This window comes from Emydura macquarii, unplaced genomic scaffold (genome assembly GCF_026122565.2).
Source record: "Emydura macquarii macquarii isolate MOO-44397 ecotype Brisbane River unplaced genomic scaffold, CSIRO-AGI_Emac_v2 contig_554, whole genome shotgun sequence".
NCBI classification, from domain to species: Eukaryota; Metazoa; Chordata; order Testudines; family Chelidae; genus Emydura; species Emydura macquarii.
In genome coordinates, this window is record NW_027130691.1 from 6,038,027 (window position 1) to 6,056,486 (window position 18,460).

The 18,460-nt window shown below is 43.1% G+C and overlaps 1 protein-coding gene across 6 annotated transcripts in view; it reads right to left on the reverse strand.

Annotated features, from left to right (window-relative positions):
• The window catches only part of SETD1B (SET domain containing 1B, histone lysine methyltransferase), an 85,383-nt gene that overhangs the window by 20,058 nt on the left and 46,865 nt on the right, over window positions 1-18,460 (reverse strand). For all 6 annotated transcript variants that reach the window (XR_010918220.1, XR_010918221.1, XM_067539596.1 and 3 more), the window contains 5 exons: window positions 12,175-12,942; window positions 6,900-7,073; window positions 4,575-4,662; window positions 1,439-1,656; window positions 845-965 (listed from right to left, as the gene is read on the reverse strand). Coding sequence is in view for 4 of the 6 variants with exons in the window: in XM_067539596.1 (XP_067395697.1) it covers window positions 845-965; window positions 1,439-1,656; window positions 4,575-4,662; window positions 6,900-7,073; window positions 12,175-12,942 (1,369 nt within the window). In the remaining 2 variants the exon portion in view is untranslated. The remainder of the gene's footprint in view (window positions 1-844; window positions 966-1,438; window positions 1,657-4,574; window positions 4,663-6,899; window positions 7,074-12,174; window positions 12,943-18,460) is intronic.

Here is an 18,460-nt window from a genome sequence, read left to right on the forward strand (position 1 = left end):
TACCATAAATCGAAATACTAGGCACAACCATTTTTATGTAGTATTATACTTTATTTGCCAGATATCAGCGATATAAAAACTGCAGTAAATTCACTTCTACAACTACTACTATTTTACGATTAAAAGAATCGACCAATGATTAAGAATTATAGTACTGCGCAATGCCCCAAGACCACACGGTCTCTCTCCTGCCTTTTGGAGCGCTGTATCTCATGCACACAGCGCTCCATGCACTGCCACCAAAGTACACGGGCTGAACCAAAAAGGTTAGTGGGCCGTATCCGGCCTGTGGACTGGACGTTTGACACCCCTGAGATAGGGTTTCGGGGGGGGGGTGTTTCCTCCTGGTTTTCAAGGGTTTCTTTAAACAAAAAGATGGCTCACTTTTAGAAGAAAAATCAGTGGGAGAAAATATTTTTCTTTAATTACATAAGACAAAGCTGTCCTCCTCTGAAGCTCTGTGCTCTCAAGAAGAATTTCTAGAAAGCATGGGAAATGCTTGTGCCCTGCTGCTGAGCTTGGATGAAGCGTACATGGGGAAACTATTCTCCACACTATTAAAAAGTGATCATTGGGGCCGTGGGAGGCATTTATAGTATATTTAAAAATCAAATTTTATTCTCAAGTTTTTTATTTGGTGGGAGGTTATTGTTATCCCCAGTGCTGTAAACTCCATCTATATACACAGAATTAGAACAAGTTCAATGATAGCAACCCTGTTATATATATTTAAGTGGGAATACAAGCTTAAGAGCTGGCCTAGAAGTGAGCAATTCTACTTTAAGAAAAATGTGGACCTGAACCAGAAGCTAAAGTTCATTTTGTTTCTAGTAAGACTGCGTACCTTCCTCAGAGTCCTGCTCGTCTTCCTTTTCACTTGTTTCTACTCCCGTTTCTTCATCTTCTTCCCCCTCTTCATCGATATCTTCCTCCTCCTCCTCCTCTTCTTCCTCCTCCTCTTCCTCCTTTGGCAGCAAATATTTTAGTATTTTAATGACAACTCCTCATTAGAAAAATATATTGACATTGTGTATTGGCTTTAATAAAAGCATCAAAATCTCAAGTACCACAGCAATGAGTGCCATATACAAACCTAAATAGACAACAATTCTGGATACACAATCCAATGCACCCCAGTACAGACCCTCAAAAGTTGTGTCCCAATAGAATCAAATAAAAGGCAATTTAACAGACAGTGTTTGCGCCATCTCTAAGACACTAAGTTTGTAATATACAATGGGGATGGAAAGAGGAATTTGTTTTGAGCTGGTGAGAAAATTATATTATCAAGTATCAGAAATGTACCCCATACAATTTTCTCTCTGCTATTCTAACTACACGTATTCATAAGTGTAGTCTAGCGGTCACAGCTGGAGACTAGGGGTTATAGAGCTCCAGAGTTTAATTATGTGATGCATCGGGTAGGGGAGAGAAATACCTTGCCAGGTGCTGCTTTCACCAATCCTCCCTCTTCCTCCTGCTCATCTTCCTTTTCAGAAGAGGATTCTTCTTCTTTACCTGAAGTCTCATCTCCTTCCTCCCCCTCACTGTCTAGCTCCAATGGTCTTGCTGGTCTCCTTCGGAGGCCTACTGCTTCTGCATCCTTCTTAGACAGATCTGAAGTCATATCCGACATGTCTCTGTCCCTTTCCGACTCTGGTAAGAGGAAATAAGAGAAGGGATTTGTAATCAAAACATCACAGTGTCAAGGGATTCAACTATCCTGGGTAAGCTCCTAACATTATTATTAATAGTATTACAGCCGTGGTCAAAGGTTCCAGTCAGGATCAGGACCCCACTGTGATATGCAAGAGAGAGTCCCTACCCCCCAGAGTTTACAGGCTGATTTAAGGCAGGGAACAACAAAGGGGTGTAACAAACAAGAGGAGGGAATGGGGAGGGAGGATGAGGCTAACGTGCCAGATAAGCGTATCATTATGACACGAATGAAAAAGAAATTTTAAGGATATCTTTCATACCTAGTGGCCCTCTACGTAACCATTATCAGTTGGCAATTTATCATAAGCTTTCCAGCGGAAGTGTCTCGAGGAGCCTTTTACTGGAGGATGGGACAGTGGCTTTATGGACTAGTTTGGGGCAGACACTCCATGTGTAAGTGGTAGTGTGCAGGAGAGAGGAGACAGTTCTGGGAGAAGTGGGTGGTCACAGCTGACAAATCTGGCACAGCAGACTGGGAGAGGTAACACAAAGAACAAACAAGAAAAAGGGGACTGTTGTAAAGGACCTTCAAGGGCAGAAAAAGGCAGTGAAGAAGGAGGAGCCAGTGGAGGGATTCAAAGAGGCAAGTGACATGCTCAGAATGATGAACAGGCAGATATCGGACAGCAGCATTTTGAATGGACTTTAAGGGGACAAGGTGGACCACAAAGACCAGAGAAGAGGCACCTGAAGTAGCCAAGACAGGAGCTAACAAGAGCCTGAACAAGCATTTTAGCAGTGTACATGCAGAACAAAGGCCAGCCCTTGAAATGTGATGGAAGCAGCAGCAAGATCTGAATAAGACCTGGGAGCGTGGGATTTCAGAGAAGTCAATGATGGCATCCAGGTCAGGGGCTTGTTGAATAACTGAAAGGACAGTGGTGCTATCAACCGTGTCAGAGAAAGGGGAGAGAAAAAGAGAAGAGGATGGAAGAGCATAGTTTTGGTCCTGTTCATTTTACTTTAATGGCAAGACACCCACAAGGAGATGTCAGCCAGACAAAGTGGGATGCAGGGTTGGAGAGCGAGTGAGGCAGGTCAGGGGCTGAGAAGTAGATCTTAGGGTCATCAGCATGAAAGTGGTAATTAAAGCCAAGATCACTTCGTAGGGTGAAAGTGTACTGGGGGGAACAGGGTGGTGGCAAGGACAGCAGTGGGCGAGGAGCGGAAGAGGAGTATCATTACACATCATGCAGAACACTGAAGGAAGCCCAGAATTTTGAAGCGCCACCCAATCTGCCCTTTGTGCATTGCTTTAATGTTAACCCTTTGTAGACTGCAGACTTCCAATCAGCCTTCCAACCTTTATTTGGTCCGAAATTTGAAAAAATGGCAGCAATGTTAAGGTTAAATGCAGGTGCAGCTGAAGAACCATGCATTGCCACACATAGGGTTTGGGGTTCTCTACAGGGAAAGCCAGAAGGGTCAGGAAAAGGAGGGTAGAAAGCTGCTATCATCTGGAGCATCCTTCTCCTTTTACTGCAAGCATGTGCAACTGGAATAGGGCCCTAAAACTAAGCACAAAGCCCCCGTTACTCAGCTAAGATAGAAAATGAAGCCTAGAAAAAGCTGGGCCAGTGTCTGGGGTATAGGTAGCTCCTCTCTCTGGGACAGGGTCTTGCCAGAACTCCCGTTCAATAGGAAGGTCCTCACACTACAGCTAGTGGATTTATTCTGCCTAGTTCTAACCCGGTTTGCTCTTGAAGAGGCGAGATACCGCCAACCTCAGAAAGGGATTAAATTTTGGTGTGTGCCTCAGAATGGGACTCATCAAAGGTAAATGTCAGGGGTAAAAACAGCGTCCACTATCAAGAGTGGAGTAAAAGGTGATAATCTAATGGGAAGGGCTTTAAGGTTAGCTACAAGCTTCCTGGGACTTGGAGAGCTTTTCAGAGTTTAGTCCTGTAGCTGCTGATGGCTGCAATCTCAATGGTACTTGAAGTGTTACACTGGAGCATTGGCCATTTATGTACCTGGTATATGGGGCAGCACCAGAACTGTGTGTTGTTTCACTAATCAAATAGGGAAGGAAGAACCCGAGGATTAATATTTTGAGGGAGTCCTTCCAGTGCCCCTCCACCCCCAACCACACACTAACTAGTGTGAACACATTAAGAACTGGGAGCCTGGTTTAAACTTTAGATTGTGTGATGGAATTCTTTGTTTATTGAAACTAAGCATGTGTCCCCACAGCCACATCTAAAGTACTTTCTGGTTCTTATATGTTTAGAATTACCTAAACAAAAAAGCTTAGTTATAAACCCTTTTGCTTCTTTACTTCAGCTGCATGAACAGCTGTTGGGATCAATCAAGCTTATGTGGTATAGTAAATGGCCCATTAGTCTTAAAAAGATCCTCAATTGACCCTTATCTTATTTTTACTCTGCACTGTTTGAAGTGAAGTTTTTTAAAAGGTTAAAATATTTTTAAAATAGGCTCCCCCCTCTCCCAATTTAGCAAATAAATTACTTCTTTTTTTTAAATAAAGTCCAGGCTCAGTTAGCTTTCCTGTGCTTACTTCCATAAGGGCCTTGGTATTGGTAATATAAACATAGCGCTGGAACGTGGTTGATAAACTAACTTGAGCTCCCTCTTCTGGCTGACTAGCTCTGCAACAGCAGAGCTGAAATATGGTGGAGTTTTGTTCCGCATACACTGTGGCACAGTAAATCTGAGGTAACGCAATCCAGAGGAGGTGTCATCCAGCTGATCAGAGTTTTAAGTAAGGTAGGATGAATTTTGGCTCAAATTCTTTACTGTGTGTGTTTAACTGAGTTAACGCGCTGCTGAGAAGTTTAAAGGAATTCAGCTTTTGTAGTTTGCACCTGCACATCAATTAAATGTAGATTGCAAACCTTCATCTTCATCGTCAACAGAGGTGGAGGGCCTGATTCTCTTCTGATCTCCAGCTGAGGCAGCGTCAGGTGGCTCCTTTCTCTTCACCTAAAGAAAGAACAGAATTAGCACTTCTAAAAAGGTATGTAGAAGCCAGCTTCCCAAGCAGATCCCAGCTGCTTTACTTTGCAGAGTAACTAAGGGCTAGTCTGCACTAAAAGTGCTACAGCTGCACTGCTGTAGTGCCTCTGGTGAAGATGCTCTATGCTGACAGGAGAGAGCTCTCTCCTCAGCAGAATAAATCCACCTCCGCGAAAGGCATTCCCACCCACATAGTGCTTGTGCACACCAGCCCTGAGATCGTTGTAACTTACGTTGCTCAAGAGGATGGTTTATTCACATCCCTGAGTGACATAAGTTATACTGACAAAAGTAGTAGCGTATACAAGACCTTATACCCAGAAAACAACTAACTATTGATCTGTTTGTTTTGCTCACAAATAGAATTTAGTTGTAAATGAAATTCTGCCTCCCAATTTGTATTAAATCTCAATTCCAACAGGTTGCATTGTCACCTATAGGTACTTAAACGTATGAAGATGTGGAAAAATGTATGAGAACCTGACACTGAGGGCTTGTCTACATTTACAGCGCTGCAGCAGCACTGTTGTTCCACTGTAGCACTTAGTGAAGATGCTGTTATGCTCCCATCGGCGCAGGTACTCTACCTCCCCAAGAGGCAGGAGCTGTGTTGACAGGAGAAGCTCTCCCAACAAGAAGAATATAATTTGGTCATGGACGTCACAGATTCCAGAACTTTCTGGGACCGCCAGGACTTCTGGGGCAGGGCTGGAGCTACTCACCAGCTCAATGGCCAGTCAGCCCCAGGGCTGCAGAACCGCTGACTGGAGGCCAGCCCACTGGAGCAGTGGGGCTGGAGTGGCTGCACGCCTCAGGAGCTCTGTTGTTCCCACTCCCACAGGGTATTTTTAGTAAAAGTCAGGGACAGATTGCAGCTTCCGTGAATTTTTGTTTATTGCCTGTGACCTGTCCCCAACTTTTACTAAAAATACCCACGACAGAATCTTAGCCATACCCATCAACACAGCGCTGTCTACACTGGGGCCTAGGTCAATATAACGGTGTTGTTCTGGGGATTGGATTGAGCGACATAGTTACACTGACATAAGTTGGTAGTGTAGGCCAAGCCTGAGACAGCTAAAAAAACTTCAAAGCAAGGTTAGTTTTAAATTAGAACTGGAAGACACCTCGCCCCACATACACTCTTGAAACTTTACTTAAAAGTACTGCAGGGCCAAATGGCTGAGTTCAGAAAAGTGAATTACTCCCCTCTCCTCTCACCAAACCATTGTCCATTTTCCTATGCTTCTGCCTCTTGCTGGAGGCAGAAATGCCATGACTGTGGAAGAGGTTGAGACTTCCAGTCCAGATTGGTTAATTCAAAGAGGGGCAGCAAAACCTTCCAGGTATTAAGGTTCACCCACCACAACCACAAAGCATCAAAGCAAACTTATAGTTTCAAACGTCAGGAATTTAGGTATGCTCCACTCCAGTGCGCTCGTATTTCTTTCTTCCAGCATAAAGTAGGAATAAATCTAACAAGCCAGCCAGTTTGGTCTCGCTCTCTCTGGCTGCAGAGTACTGCGCGTTTTTCATATTCTGAATATTGCTTGCAGCAGTTAATATCCAGACGAGCTTAGTGAGAGATGCAGTGGGGCAAGCGTGTTTTAACTCAACTGCTCCACCCCCAGTCACATGCTAAAAATCAGCACATGTAAAATCCAGAATCGGTTCTGCTAATATGGATTAGGCACTTTGCCTGACAAAAAATGCTTGAACTGTGTTACAAAGGGAGCTAGGCCCAAATTCTACTCCAGTCTAAATGGGTGAAAACCCACCAAAGCAAGCAGAGTTGTATTCCCAACACCAATGCCAAGTCCAGCTCCTGCTCGAATATGGTTTAAAACTGAATTGTCTCCTCCATACTGACTGGTAACTGCGTATAACCCAGCCTAGCAGAAACTGCTTTTGCTACAGTGCTGAAGCTTTGTTTCCTAATACAGTGAAAACTGGGGTGAGGTTGGGGTCCGAGCATTGCTACAGAGCCGCTCTCAGTCAGATTTACACAAGTGGTGTGAAAAGGTTAAGAGAAACTGACACTAAGGATTTGGGCTCCCTCTCCCCGAAGATTACAGGGGAGGCTGTTTGACAAGAAATGCAGTAGAAAAGTGAGAGTGACGGGATGTGTGGGATAAAAAGGAAGGTGGCATCTATACTGTGAATGCTCAGCCCAGGGAAGACTGTTAGTGTTTTCTAACTCATACCTTGAAAGATGGCAGCCGGATGGCCCCTCGCAACCCGATGCCCAAGCCAATTCCCTCGTAGCCCAGCCCTTCTCCTTTGTTCCAGTTCTCCAGGAGGCAGGATGTAATTCGATCCTTTGGCTTTGGTTTTTCCTCATCTTTATTTTCTCCAGACTTCACTGGTGTGAGTGACGCCTGCATAAAAGAAACAATGTTTAAAGAGGCAACAACACCTGGTGGGCACACAGACACTGGAAATTACTCAAATACCTCGGTCAAGAACCATCACCTATCCAGGCTTTAGCTTCTCTAAAGACAGCATCTTCTGAAAGATGCACCATTATCTCACGAGCTTAAAAGGGGAGAGGCGGGGGGGGGGGGGGGGGGAGAGGATTCTGTTAGGAAGTTTGAGCTTTAGTTCACTCCTCCCCGACATACCAATGCTGAGGCCTATCAATACAGAACATACTTGTTCAGGTTTCCATTTGTCAGGCTTGACCCAGATGAATTAGAGATGAAAACTGTATTAGGTAAGCTAAGCCACTCCTCTACCAATGCCCCAACCATCAAAGAGTTAAACAGTGACAGGATCCATCTAAGGGAACTTTAGGACAACCAACACAATATATGCAAAAATAAATCTTTAAAAGACAGGGTGCGTAGCTTACATCACACTCCAAAACAGGTACGATAAGAGCAGATGCAGAGGAGAGGGGGAAAATGACGATTACTGAACCACCAGTCCTCCAGAAAAGGGGATCGCACACAAGTGCTCTCAGACCGGCCACCACAACCAGACATTTTAGCAGAGATGAACCTCTGATGCTAGTGCAAAAGAGTTGCATTCTGAACTGGAAGAATTTCTACCTCAGTTCAAGCTCCCTGCTGTGAAGGGTTGATACAGTCATATTTACAGGAGATACCATGGCTTAGTAATTAAACAGCTCAGTTAAATGTTTTGAGAAGAAGTTTTCCCCATTTGCTATAATCCCAGAGCTGCTTGACACTGTATTGTCCTAATCCTCTTGTAATGGTTTTCCATGCCCTTCCCAATTTCTATTTGCGCATGGACATTGGTATGCTGGGTTCATATTGTAAGTTTCCCTCAGGACGTTGGGATACAGAGATCGGTTTATTATTGTAGGGATACTTCTGAGAATTATCAAAATAAAAATTTTTCCACTGCTTTATAAAAATTATATGGATTTACAAACAAAAAGGGAAAGAAAATAAAATGAAGCACGTCAGCCCAAAATTTGACCTATCAACTTTGACAGTTGTCTTTTCAAAATTGTATCTTCCAGATAGACTATATGTTCTACACCCAAGAGGATACAGCTTAACGTCTAGGAAACATCATGGCCTTAAAGACTTACAAGAGGGGAATTTTTGTTTTTTAAAAAGGGATCGACCTGTCAATGGAGTAGAGGCAAGCAATGGCCCACTGCCATTTAGCATCCTTTCCAACAGACCATAACACACCCAAATAGCCCATGAGGGGTTTCTGGTGTGCCTGGGAAGAACTCATGTTTAAAAAGGATGGGAGACTGACATGGCTATTCTTCTTCCATCTTGGATATTAAGAGACACTAACTGCTCTGAGCAATAGTTATAACGGGAGACAGACACCCTGCTGGAACGCAAACTCCAGCGCCACACACGCCTTTTGGGAACTGACCAGTGTCGAACTATCCTCACTCCAGATAACCTTGTTTCTGGAAGCCACCCCAGCAGTTCTGACGAAGGAAAGCAGTGAACATCCTCAAGCCTTGTTCCACACACAAAGTGAATGGGCAGTACCACTACATTCAGAGCTCATTTTAGATCTCCCTAATGACGTGCTGGATCCACAGCTACCATCTTTAGAGAAACTCAGAATTCAGTACCCAGGTTAAAAAGTGAAATAGGAAAAGCACATGCAAGAGGGACTTAAGAGTAAAATACGCAATCTAATAAGACAATACATTTCTGTCACTGAGCCAGAATTTACACTACTTTCCATCATACTCCTTCAAACAGAAAGCAAGCTAACATTCAAACTGCCTGAATGGCTCCTGGACCCTGACCAGAACCACGTGTCCCAAAGAGGAGGATACTACTTACCTTTTGGAGACAGTGCCATTCTTGATACAGATTCACACTCACAGCCCAGAAACCTACAATCGTTGATCTTCCTGAGCTGTGTGAAACTACGCAAGTAACTGAGTTACACGTGTACCTGTGCAGGACCCATGTTGCATTGGACAATACTAATGAATTTTAGATGAGTTAGAGAAACCAATGGCCTTTATAACCTAAACCCACTTTATTAGACTTCATTTATCAGCAGACAGAATTAATAAGTGACTTTGGACCTTTTAATTAAAGATTGTTTCCTTTTTAATTTAAAGCACAATTTTGCAGAGCAACGATGATAGCCAAAGAAAAGCTAAATGTTCATTTTTAGTTAATAGGATCAGAGTCCATACTGATAAAGAGCCTCAGAGTCCTCCAAGCCAAGGGGGTGAGAGATCAACGTGTTGCTGTGTCAAGGAGCTGTGACTCCTGACAGTTTGTAAGTGAAGGATAATATGATTTACTTCTGATTGGCTCATCTAGAATGAATTTCTAAAAATTCACTGACATCCCATGATGAGGCTTCACAAGCGTTATCTGAAGATCAGTTCCTTCTAGTGCTGTTCATCAACTAAATATGTCAAAGTTCATTGTAATAACTGAACACAAGATACAAGCTCAGCTCATATCTGCTAATATGGAACAAGCCTAATGAGGCTATCAAGCAAGAAAAACAGGAAGTACTAGATCTACTTTAATAGCCCCATGTTCATCAGCAAAATGGCTTGTCTAGACCACCAGACCTTGCTGGCCAGCAGTGGGCAGACTGGCTTTGGAGCTCCAGTTCTTGCATAGTATCAGACAGTTATTATTTGTATTATTATAGCACTTGGGAACCACAATGTGTTGTGTGCAGTACAAACACAACAGAAGACTACACCTGTGAACTACTCAAATGGATTTTTCTGATGGAATTTAGTGTCACTACATACAACTGCTGCACTGCAACAGAATACTACTGATTCATCCAGGATGGTATCCTACAGTGGCCTACAGTACTTGAGAGGAAGGTTTGAAACCTCCATAATTCAGCTAGGTGAATTATGCCAACGTGCCAACAGTGATTTCTCAGGCCCCAGCTGATGTTCATCTTACACCCAGCAGCATCAATTGCCCTGCTACTTCTGAGCCTAGCTAGCGCCACTTGTTTTCATAAGTGTAATTTTATTAATCTTACTAGACTATCCACCTTTGCCATAAGCTGTGGCTGTGAGTCTACGCAGATTGTGTTTAGAAATATTTCCTATGCTGAATCAGGCTGTAAGTTCCAGGAATATGAAGAAACCACAACAGCTAGTTTTTGCAGAAGTGTATAAAACAGACCAAATTGCCACTGAAGAGCTCTGCCACCGGTTACTTATGTTTAATCATTTAAGGGTCTCATTACCAACTTCTCAAGTTATCCCATTTCCCTTTGTGTACCTACTAGCTATTTTTGTGCTGCACTCACTCCCTTGTTAACATGAGGAACCTTGTCCCTCATACATGTTTACTGGCAGGAAAAGAATGTCTTGAGTATTAATCAAGAGATGCTTGCTTTTGGATGCAAGACATTTAAACCCAGCACTAAAAACCAGCAAATATCTGGAGGTGGAACATGGCAGCTGTTTTACAGAATCTACATTACCAACCGTTCTGGAAAGGAAGTGAAGAATACTGAGTACAGCTCAAAAGTAGAGGAGGACTGCCTGAAGGCAGAGTTATCACCTCATGTCTTACTTGAGATCCATGGCATTTTTGTAACAAGTGGGGAGGGCCTTGGCTCTATGTTACATCTAAAAGTCTAATTTGGAGAATGTACCTGCTGCTATCTTACTGCAAGTCACTGCAACAAATAGTAGATTGTAAGAATTTAATTTTTGGGGCTCTTAAATGTTCTATACTACTAGCTTTTCTTTTAAAAAGAACCAATTAGCCAACTACCAGCTCATATAGTGTTCACTGCATGGAGTACAATTTAAATCTTCTGAGTTAGTCCATGCAAATCTTCACAAAATCCCTAAAACTTCTAATTAAGGCATATACTTTGCCTTCATGTTAATGGTAGTCACATATCCGTGTGGAGTTGGGAAGTATACACCTGCCCTAAGCAGGTAAAAGTCCCGGCACAAAATAATGAATGCTTACATATCTTTATCACATAAACACCTAACATAAAAACACCTGGTCTAGGAGTAACCTTCCCAGAAGGGAAGCCTGATATTAGAAAGTGGTGGCACTGGAGAAGCATAACTTTCAAATACTTGCCTTACATTTGGCTCTGGTTTTGGAGCCAAGATCCAATTTTATTTTAAAGGCTAACAAAATCCTCACACTTTGTTCAGCTGATCTAAAAGCGTAACTTCTAAAAAAGTCCTTACTGGAGTGAGCAGAGAGTGCCCACGACTAAATGTGTGCTTGTCGCAAGTTTGAGCATGTTGTTCATGGAAAAACCTGCCAAGTTATTTGATTTTTAGGCCTTGAAACAACTGCGGGAGAAGGGGCAAATGAAGGGAGGGGAGGAATGAGGAGCCTGGGTTTCTAAGGCCTGAGAGGAGATCTCTACTTCTTGAAAGTTTTCCTAAGGCTTTCCAAAATGAAGGAGTTCCATGGATATATGTGCTTACAATGTTCTTCACCTGACTATCTTCAGAAGCAGCCATCCCAACCACAACACTGCTCTTATAAAAGAATGCAGGTAACCCCTTTGGCACTACAGGGCTATGCTTATATAATTACAGCACACTTCAAACAGAATATTAATAATGAGGCACTCAAAGGTTTCCACAGGTGAGCTGCCCTAGAGGAGGTTCATTCTTTGGCATGTGCTGGATACAGCTAGGGAAATGACCTTTGCTAGTGCACGATCTATGGTATCCTAGAAGTTAAAGAACAGGTTTATTAGGTCAACCAGAGCCAAATCCTGGTCCCAGTCAAGTGAAATGAGAGTTCTCAATGATTTAGTCTAGGATTCATCCACTCCAATTTAATTTTAATGGGACATCTACCTCTTTCCTTGGAAGGCTATTCCTTAGTCTTATTGCTCACACTTAAGGACCTTTTCCTGATATTCATCCTTACATTTCCTTGAATTTGACTCCTCTACTGCTAATTACCCATGGCCTGCCTTGGAACATCTTAAACCCTTCTTCTCTAGAACCATCTGCACAGATCTAACGTATGAAGCAGTAAGAGTTCCTACCTTTGCTAGACGTTCTTTCTTGTCCCACCAGTCATCGAAGGCTCTAAATGCTACCACCTCGACCATTTTCCGGTTCAAGTCCCTCTTCATAATTGCTTTTAGTTCCTTCATAATCACCAAGAGGACACCATCCACAGTAGCTTTGTGTGGATCTTCCTTCTTCGGCACGTAACCCGGTGGTGGAACCGAGGGGTCAAATTTGGGAAGTGGTGGCCATTGCTGCCCCCGGCCAATAGCTGCCCCCATTGAGAAGGGACGGTAGGGCGGAAGATTCACAAACTGCATCCGACTTCCCATAAAAGGTGGGTACTGGTATGTGTTCTGCCCCTGCATCATGCGGCTCAGCATCTGAGTTTGCATCTGAAAGGACATTGGCATGCCGCCCCACTGGTTGCCCAGGACATTTATCATATCCACTTGCATGACAGGAAACATTCCAGGATGGAATGGAGGAAGCGGAGGCAAGATATGAGGTGGCGGGACCCCAGGTGGCGCAGGAAGTGGAGGTGGTGGGACGGTGACAGCTGGATGAGTTGGTGGAGGTGGTGGCGGTAGAGGTGGTGGCATTGGAAAGCCTGGCTGAGGTGGGGGTGGGGGTGGAAGTGGAGGGAAGCCTGGTGGGGGCATGGGTATCGACTGAGTCATCACAGCAGAGTTGCTAACAGAGGAGTTCACCACAATGGTTTTGGCACATTCTGCACTGGTGATTGGTGCAGAATTCATTTCATCATCGGATATTTCCATGTCCTCCCCTGAAGAATGCTGACCCTGGAAGAAAGGGGAAGAGAAACACATTTCTTTAACATAAGTTACCTGCACATTGGTTGCCTGGAGCAAGAGCCACATTTAACTGACATTTTAATCACAACTGGAGAAAGGAAAGCAATGTACTGGAAGGTGTGTCCCACTGAGCATGTGGCGTTTCATGTACGCCATTCTGTTTCATGTTAGACTACACATGGAACCTCCAGGAAGTGGGGAAGGAGAAGCTTTCTAACTGTGAAACATCACTGGCCACCTGAATAACAAAAATCTGCTTCTATGCCACATAGTAATTGCTGACCCCATATTTTGTTAATTGCATACAATCCAACTTCAGCATGAAACAATCTCTTACAGACACATAGTACTAATAGAGAATAATATATGAGTAATTAATCTACTTTACAATATCTAGCAAGTCAATTTCCATTTTTTAAAATCATAATCCCCAGATGAAATATAGACTGCAAATAACAGCCAGGAGAGATGTTAGCTTCTTATTAATGTTTGCAACTGTTACAATTGTGCCTTATGGCTAGTCTAAAGTGTTTCAGACTGAGACAGGAACTGCAAATCTATCTTTAAATGATCTTTGATCTTCACAGATCAAATCCCCAAATTCTCAGAGAGGTGGGGGAATGGGAAGATGCATTGACCCAGGGTATGTCCACACATGGAGCTAGAGATGTGGACTCCCCAACTCCAGTAGACATACTTGAAATAGTTCCCACCAAGCTAGTGCACTAGAATTAGTAGTATAGCTGCAGTAGAAAAGGCAGCAGCTAATGTGGGCGTTGGCTAGTTGCCCCAAGTCCAAATCTGCCCGAACCTGACACACTGCCTGTCCTACTGTGGCTACACTATTATTAGCACATTAGCTTAATGAGAGCTAGTGCAAGTACATCTACTTAAGAGAATCACACCCCTAGCTCCAAGTATAGACACAGCCCAAGTTTCTAAACAGACACTCTACAGAATCATATGGAATTTGGACATATGTATTTGTATAAAATGCAAAACCCATGTTCCATCTCCACCCTCACAAAAAAACAAACAAAAAGAAACCCACCATTCAAACTCAGTGGTGCTATTATGTAAATGGATTACCACATCCAACGGCACCTGGCTGCTCTGAGATTCATAGAGTACCAAGAAATGCCTTTGTAAGCTTAATACAGCACGACAGAAACCGATCAGCTAGATCCAGTCTAGATATATTTTCATTTAGCAAAAAAAATCTCAGCTGCTTATTATACTGTAAGGGCATTTTAGTCTTGGACTCGCACAGAAAGCAGATGTATGCCATCCCATCCCTCAGAAGATTAAAAATTCCAACAGCAAAATATAGGGGGTGGAAGAGGCACCCACTACTCAGAGGAAGTTTTACTGGAATACCTGATCAGGCAAAGCTGTTTATGAACTAAATTTCAGTTAGGGGCAGAGTGACAGCGCCCTGTCCCTGGCCTCATGGGAGGAGGGTGGGGAAAGCCTTCAGTCTGCATTTTTCCGGCTGACAGCACTGAATAGTGGGAGCACAACTGATCACTCTTTCCCCTCTGCATGAACATGACTGGACCCACGGCCTTATTTCTTGCAAGCAGTTCCTTCTTCCCCACAGCAGTGCATAAAAAGGGAAAACAAACAGCTTGCCCATTGCCACAAACTAGCCTAAATCCAGACACCCCCGCCCCACAAATCCAGACACACAACCTGCTGAAGCACAATAGCTGCAGCTGCATTTTTTTGCCACAGCAGTTATGGGATTCATAGATTTTGTGATTTGTGGGGTGGTGTTTAAAAAAAATAGAATTTTTGCACATAGGTGGATGAACATGTTCGCAAACAGCTGAACGGATTGCACTGTGACTACACGGAACTCACCAACACACACTATCCGAACGTGACTCATTAGGCTGGGTTTAATCAAAGGGCACTGCTGGTACAGCAACTACCACCAGAGAGCAGGCTGAGCACAAGACTCGGCAACATCATGCTCGCAAGCCTTCAGTTCACAGTGAATCTCTTTTGTCACGACCTTCCCTTAACTCCTAAGCTGCAAAATGATCACACCAGCAAGTGCCAATCCCCAGACCTGAAGAAGAGCTCAGTGTAGCTCAGAAGCTTGCCTCTCTCACCAACAGGAGTTGGTCCAATAAAAGAGATCACTTCCCCCGCCTTGTCTGTCTACACCAGTGGTTCTCAACTTATTTACCACTGTGGGCCACATCTACACAATATGTATACTACCTGTACAGCCCTGAGGATGTCACATAGACTGCAGCGGTGTGCTGATTGGGCCATGGGTTGAGAACTACTGCTCTAGACCCACCACCCAAGTGGTTTTCAAAATGGCAAGAAAAATTGGCCGTCTCCTGAAAAATCCCCAACATGCACGTACTAATGTCTATGCTATGATGGGCGCCTTAGAAATAGAGCGGAGCAAATGATTTTTCAGTGCCTCACCTGAAAAAGCTGAACAAAAAAATAAGTTTGGGTTTGAACAAAATATTTTCTTTTACCAGAAACTTTTTTTTTTTTTTTTTGGGGGGGGGGGGGGGGAAAGACGGGGGGAATTTTTAGAACAAGTTTTTGGGTGTTTTGACCCTTTTATGAATTAAACAGATCCAGCTAAATTTTTAAATGAAAAGTCAGTGTTCCAAGTCCCCCCTCTCATTTTTAATTCAGCTGAAATTGTTTGCCACATTCAACCCAAAAGGTTTGTTTGATGGAAAAATGTGTTTTTGGACAAACAAGTTATTTAAAAAAAAATTTTTTTGTGCCCAGCTCTACTCCGGAATGCAGGTAATCATGGTTTGGTCTCTGCCCACTGTTAGCTCTACAGTGCTTGTAACGTGAGAATAATTCTGAGTGTGCTCAGTGTACTAGGTTAGTAACTCTGTACATTCACACAGGCACTCTGTGATGGATACATTTTATCAATCCTAAAATGACTAGCTAAAATTGAAAAATAAAGGGTCCGAAACAATTATCCAAAGTACTGGACTGTCATTAGAATTAGGATTTCTGCCCTCTTCATCCTGAACACCCCATGACTTACCATCTAAAATTTCCAGTTGTGTTTAATACACTTTGCAATCTTTCCCACTGGTCCACTCTGGCAGCAGATTATGTCTCACCAACCACTCATGCTATAAATGAGGAGAAACTGCAGTTTCAACTAACAATGCTCCAGCAAAAGGGGGCAGGGGAGGGGAATGAATAGACAGGTTGTATCAGGTGTAAGGAAGGTAACTCAAACTAAATCCATTTTTCAACAAGCGAAGCATGAAAGGTGTTGTTAAAAAGCACCCAGATTCAATACAGAAGGTGCTCAATGTAAAATATCCATTACTGGTTATGAAACTCGAGGGAATCTAGTATGTTCAGGTTACTGAGCAAAGCAGAAAGTGACTTTATATTATGCTGGCTAAGCAGTACTGAGATCTGTAGGGAAAGTCACTTTATCTCCTCATGGTGGAGTAGCAGTACAAGGCAGAGAGACAGAAACTGAAGATTTATGACTGCAAGCACTGGGGCACAGATCTACCTAAATTTTCTGTGTGCCCTAGACAGCTTCTCTCCCAGTCCTCAGTCCTCCACTTCTTTCACAAGGGAGGCAGCCTAAACCCACCACAGCAGCTGGTCAGCTTGTACTTCACTGGCTCCTGCTTTTCCACCTCTGATTTACTGCTAATCCCAATCATCCTGCCTGAGTCAGCACCTTCTTTTTGGAGCACGGCTACGGCTGAGGCACCAAGATCAGCAGCACCCCTGTTGGAATACCAGCACCTCAAGGTAGCCTATTTACATTATAACTCATAAGACCCGCTCACTGGCCAACCACCACCGAGAATTCCAACGTCCTAAACACTCTTCGAGGTCATTCTAGGCAGAGGTCTTGGTGCTGGGGAATCCTGCACAGAAGGGGAGAAGGGAAGATTTTCTCTTCAAGGAATGCTCTAGCAGAATGGTGTTCAAAATTATAGTTAGCAAGAGCCAGCAGGCCTAACCTGACTTCTTAGTGCTTAGGCTACAAATGAGCTTTTCTTTATTCGCTTTTATTTTGGCTTGCACATTTGCACTGAAATGGGAATGGCAAATATATACAGACTAAAGTCTGGTGGAAGATTGGAAGGCTGCTGAAAATTCTTCTGTGACACAAAGTGGGTGGGGTGAGTCTGGCCAGACCGGAAGAAGAACTCTGCATAAACTCAAAAACTTCTCTCTCAAACCAACAGACGTTGCTCCAATAAAAGATATTACCTCACCCTCGTCTCTCTATTATTTTGGGACCAACATGGCTACAGCAACACAGCATACAACAATATATATTCTTCTGACACTTATGGGGTTGTGTATGGACAGTCATAATATTTGCCCATCCTTCCTAAAACACCAGGGCTTGCAATTCACTAGTATCTGGAGAACAAACAAGACCTGAGGTCCAATTTTCATCCCATGGGAGATGGAAAACAGAGAGAAGATAGACAAAAGGTAGCAGTAGAGAGACAGAGCAGAAAGAAAGAGGAAAAAAACAATACACAAGATTAGGAGGGAGGTTCAAATTTAAAGAACACCATTTAGAAAAAGAGGCTTTCAAGAAAATTGAGAGATGAAATATTTTAAAAAGGACAAATAATAATAGGTAAAGTTGGTCTAAAAGGAAAAACGGACACTGAAAAAGAACTGAATGATAGATATCAAAGTATAGAAGGAAAAATTAAGACTAGACAAGGGGGGGGGAAATCAAAGGAAGACACAGAAAATAGTATTTGTTATAGGAAGTTTCCCTTTATTCAACATCCTATATCTATGGATTTACAGTAATCGGCTGTTTCTAGCAAATAAATACGAAAGTCTTGCCAGCTTCATCTGAGGAGGCAGCCATACCCTCTCCCCCTAGACCAGCTGCTCTCTCGGTGCTATAAATCCCTCATTTTCTTCATGAAAAAAAAGTGAGCAGATACGCAGGCTTTTTGTTTCAGTTGGGGACTCCATTTCCACAAAACTGGATTAAATCGCACTCCTTGATTTTATACCAAAACAAATGAGTTCTGGATTTAAAAGGGGCAATTTATCAAATGACTTCAGAAAAAGGCAATCTGGCCACAAGAAAAGGCATTTCTAACTGGTAATCTGTGTTGCACTTCTGAGTCATCAGTGCTGCCATCTTCACTTTGCACCAATGAGTTTAAGAGTTGGCAAAACAGATATTATATGCATGCCAAATTTTTTAAAGTTGTTCTAGAATGCAAATCTGTTTGGATAGATTAATTTAAGCAAAACTGATTTTAAATGGCCTCATTTATTGTCAATCCAAAACGCCAAGTGCCCCATTTGATATTGGTACAGCAAGGTGTCAGCACAGAGACTTCTAGAGCAAAGAAAACAGAACACAACATCCTGAGATCCCACGTCCGATCAGGCTGGATAGCGATGGAATTTGGTGTGCCTTGTGTCTAGGGTACCAGTCCTATTGTAGGTTAGTAATGACCAAAATTAGTCACTGTTTGGTGACCTGAAT